Here is a 4,728-nt window from a genome sequence, read left to right as displayed (position 1 = left end):
CTATTTTACGCGGCTCTTCTATTTTTGTCGCGCTACGCTCCCCTACGCGACCCTCCAGCAGATAAAAACTACATGAAATAGTGTGCTAAACGAGCACAATGTGTTTTTAAATGAATGAACCATTATCAGAGGTGATATGTGATGATTTTTTTTCATGCATTTACCCATGTTTATCCGTGACATTGTGTAAATGTTCGTGGCGGACATTTGAAAGCGAGTTGATGACAAACAGTCCAGTAAACTTGTAGATAACTCAAATATATGTAATAACTTAGGTGGAAAATGCTTTAACATTCCATGCAGCCTCTCAGCTCAGCAAACGGTAAACAACCCTGCTGGCTTCTCTACGTTTCGCTTCCGTACGCAGTCAGTGGAGCCCAAATGAATACGCTGCGACGCTACGCTGACGTGACGCTTACGTTTGCAGCCGGTGGAGCCTGGCTGTAAGGTTCTGCTCGTTAGTAATTAACTCCCCCCCCCCCCCCCCCCCCNTTAGTAATTAACTCCCCCCCCCCCCCCGACCACACCACCACAAATAGATTCCTGCCCTGTGGGAAACACTGTTAACGTGTTGTTGGTTCAGAGATGGGCCTCTATTTTCGCAGACCGGGCGAGGCAGAGGCGGAGGCGCAGCGCACCTGTGCTTCGCCAACTGGGTGTGGCCAGGCGGATTTGGCAAGTTTGGCACTCCGTGCGTGCTGGCATGGCTACTCCTCTTTCCCACCTCCGTCCCTCCTACCTGCGCAGAGTCGGAAAGAGGGAGGAGAGAAGGCGTGGAGTGGGTTTTGCACACATCACACCAATCAAATGAGCCCCTCTCCTCGTCCTTAAATGTGCCGCGCGAAGGCGTAATGAGAGTTTACTCAATTCGCCATGGCAGAAGAGAGCAGCAGCGTCAGACGGCCAAACTTCTCCCAGGAGGAAACTGATGTTTTGGTCTGGGAAGTCCAAGCTCGCAATGTCCGAATATACGGAACTGCGAGCAGACCTCCACGGGCTGATGATGCAAAGGTAGCCTGGGAGGAGGTCACCACAATTGTAAATCAATGTTGCGTTTCTCTCGTGCGCGCGCGCTCTCTCTTTCCCTCTCACAGTCTCACTCTGTTTCTTTTCTTTTGACTTTTCTAAGATGACAGATGCTGAATATATACTCCCTATCTGATGCTGTGGCTGTTTGTGGTTTTCTTAAAGGGATGTGAACTTATTAGTTAAATATAGAGATACATTTATGTGCTGACTGCAGATAGTTGCATTGAATAGTGTTTTTTTGGGGTATTTATTGCATCGTTAATGTGCTGGAAACCCATTCTGGAAACCTGCCTGTGAGGTTTTGGTGACGTGTGCGCACTGTCCGCCGGTCAGCCAAACAGTTTTACACCGGCTGCGCTCCCCCTGCGTTGACAGTAGACCTGGTTTCAGATGGCGAGCTTTTAGCGCACCTTCGACGAAGCCTTTTGGCACAAAACTGTCACTGCGCCAAGCTGGATCTGTCGACACCTCCCCCTGCTGCGCCGCCACACCCATCTCAGCGCACCTCGGTCTGCCAAACTACCAAACTGAGCGCGCCTCGGGTCGCGCTGCTCGAAACTAGCTCTGTGCGGGGTTCGCCACCCTGCGCTGCGCCGGGAAACTAGAGACCATGGTCTTTTGCAGACCTTGGTTGTAATCAGTGGTTATTTGAGTTACTGTTGCCTTTCTATCATCTTGAAACAGTCTGGCCATTCTCCTCTGACCTCTGGCATCAACAAAGCATTTTCACCCAGAGAACTGCCACTCACTGGATATTTTCTCTCTTTCGGACCCAGTAGTATAGCGAACCCCAGCCAGAATAATGGTGAAGCGTACAGATGTTCTAGAAGTCTTTATTCATGTTCGGCCATAATCCTTATTTTTGAACACAAATCTTTCAATCCTTCTTCTTACTTCTTTCACACCGTAAGAGCTGATGGGCAGATAAATAAAATAAAAATAAGCTTTTACAACACAAATAAAATAACCCGGATGCCTCATAACCTTACATATGAGAATTAATGAAAATTTCACATAACATAACATTTGCAATAAACACATAAAAGGACTCAAAAGGCTCTTATAGCTTAACAGCACCACCATGAGGCCCAAACCACATACACAGAGGCTAATGTTAGCATGGTAAGACATTAAACATTTCTCCACAGTGAATATAAAAACAAGGAGGCACACATAGCTGCACATAACACATTATTTACGCACAATACCTTGTTCCCGACTCCAGCTAGGCGCTTAAATGTCTGAAGATACATCCTTTTGTAGAAGAGCTGTCGTTAGTGACTGTACCGTCTACCGTATGCTCAGAACTGACGTGAAGAAAACTTATTTACAGATACGGGGTACCGCTACTTCCGCCCGAAGAGCGCCAAAATAAAAGCACACAGGAAGTGAACACCTTATTAATAGAAACCCCCTTAAACGTTACTTACAAGTAGATCAGCAGTTTCTTAACTTCAGCAGGTCACCTTGACCATGTCTACATGCCTAAATGCACTGAGTTGCTGCCACGTGATTGGCTGATTAGCTATTTGCGTTAATGAGCAGTTGAACAGGTGTACCTACTGAAGTGGCTGATGAGTGTATATTGTATGTATAGTACATTTAATAACCTATGTCATTTGCTGCCATTTACTGAAATTGTAGTATGTAAAAGAGTTAGCAAGCGCTTGTGCATATGGTGCTCTTGGGGGTCTGAAGCTGCTGATGGTGTAGAGTCACACTGCACAAAAACACTTGGTTATGGTTAGAAAGAGATCACGTCTTGGCTTTAAACACCCACATTTGGTGGCACAAAGTCACTGGAAAGCAGGGATGGGCAGTAAAGAATGCTCAGGTTTGGTGGCTCAAACACTGGTGGAAACGCTGCGAATGGTTGCCAAAAAACAGCTGGTGTTGTTTGTTGGTCCGGAACAGTGGTCTGCAGATTGGCAGCCATCTCGCCTATGTGTCACGCTATCAACCATCCCCTCCACCTCTGGCTCATATACTAGCTTTGCCTATTGGACAGAATCGTCAACTCATTACACTCCGTTTCCAACTTCAGTCTGACATTACATCCTCTCTAACCAATTTCTGTGGGGGAGGAGGATTCCCTAACCAATCACTAGAGACAAACACACCTGCTTAAATCTAACGTCATTTTAAAGGCACTGTATGTAAGAATGTGGCCAAAACGGTTACTGCACTCAAATTTAAAATACTGCCGCGAGTCGTGTTACTGCACTCAAATTTAAAATACTGCCGCGAGTCGTGTCCGCCCCCCCCCTTACAGATTCGAGGTTGCTGGACAGTGGCACGCTGGAGACTGATTTGTTTGCCCACATGGACAGTGGCACGCTGGAGACTGATTTGTTTGCCCACAGGCGGCTGCCGTGGCAGGGTTGCGTTGCCACGTCCTTGATCTTCGGTTTTCCAGCGGACGGTTCGAGCAAGTCCGGCTTCTCTGCTGCTAACGTTGCTGCCGAGATACAGCTGAGGAGGAGCCGGCTGCTAATGCTATGTACCAGGACACTGCTAATGCTGCTGCCGGGATACAGCTGAGGAGGAGCCGGCTGCTAATGCTATGTACCGGGACACTGCTAATACTGCTTTCCGTGCTGCTGTAGCTCAGTCGTAACTGTAACTGATGCTGAGACTCTACTGACAGCGTGACTGGTAGACGGCGGTGGGTGGCGCAACAGGCCAAAACACAAATTCAAAACATAAACATGATTTGCGGACCGTAAATATTTTTTTTAAAATGTGAATATTCTGGCTGTACTATTGTTGTCGGTGAGATCAGTATGTTATATGAACATTATTCCTTGGTCTCTGTGACATATTAGGAGGATTTTACGACTATTTGCTTTAGATTTCTTACATATAGCTTCTGTGACATATTAGGAGGATTTTACGACTATTTGCTTTAGATTTCTTACATATAGCTCAGCTAATACGTAGTCATGCCAACATGCCTGTTTTGCTGGGTATGCAGCATCTATCATGTCCACAGCTCTTGCCATTGTTGTTATTACTCCTTATTGGCTCTGCTGCACCGCTTGACAATGCTTGACAACATTCTGACACTGGCATTAGTCCCTCTGGTGGCACTCATTGACCAATTGAGTCAAACTGTGGCGCTCAGTGGTTGTTGTTGTTGTTTTTTTTGTTTTGTTTTTTATCAGACTGGGTGGAGTGGGTGGATTCAAAAGTCTGGACCTAGGCAAATACTAGCTTACTTTATAAACGTTGATGCTACATTAATATGCAACATATAAATGTAACATATCTATGGACAGTACACAACAGGCTGGTGTGCACATATCATAAATCCAATGGTAATTCTTCATGCACACTTATTCTGTGCGCATAGTAAGATCATTTCTACGCACATGTTAGTGAATGAGGCCCAAGTTTAAATATTTCATAAAATTTATTAACTACTGGTAGTCTTTAAGTAGTATTTCACAAATACATTTAATAGACTTTTTCTTCTGTGACATTATATTTTTATGTTTCACGAGTACCCTAACCACTATTTGACTTACCACGATAATGAGGCCACTTGTCAGTAGCGATTGAAACTGCCCACCATGTGGACCTTCTGACAGCTTCTGTTTATTTTCAGACTTCTCTCTCATCCCATCTTCTTTTTTTGTGTAATAATCTACTGCAGTTTTACCCTTTCAGCCCTCTCTAATTCATAAGAGTAATATGAAC

General features: G+C 45.4%; 1 protein-coding gene across 3 annotated transcripts in view; it reads right to left on the bottom strand.

Moving 5' to 3' along the window:
- The window catches only part of frmd4ba (FERM domain containing 4Ba), a 75,907-nt gene extending 73,591 nt beyond the window's left edge, over positions 1 to 2,316 (bottom strand). For all 3 annotated transcript variants that reach the window (XM_050037543.1, XM_050037542.1, XM_050037541.1), the window contains exon 1: positions 2,238 to 2,316. In XM_050037543.1, coding sequence (XP_049893500.1) covers positions 2,238 to 2,282 — 45 coding nt within the window. In that variant the 5' untranslated portion in view covers positions 2,283 to 2,316. The remainder of the gene's footprint in view (positions 1 to 2,237) is intronic.
- Between the last annotated feature and the right edge of the window lie 2,412 nt (positions 2,317 to 4,728).

This window comes from Epinephelus moara, chromosome 24, assembly GCF_006386435.1.
Source record: "Epinephelus moara isolate mb chromosome 24, YSFRI_EMoa_1.0, whole genome shotgun sequence".
NCBI classification, from domain to species: Eukaryota; Metazoa; Chordata; class Actinopteri; order Perciformes; family Serranidae; genus Epinephelus; species Epinephelus moara.
The sequence above is the reverse complement of the archived record's forward strand: the minus strand, read 5'-3'. Positions and strand labels throughout refer to the sequence as shown.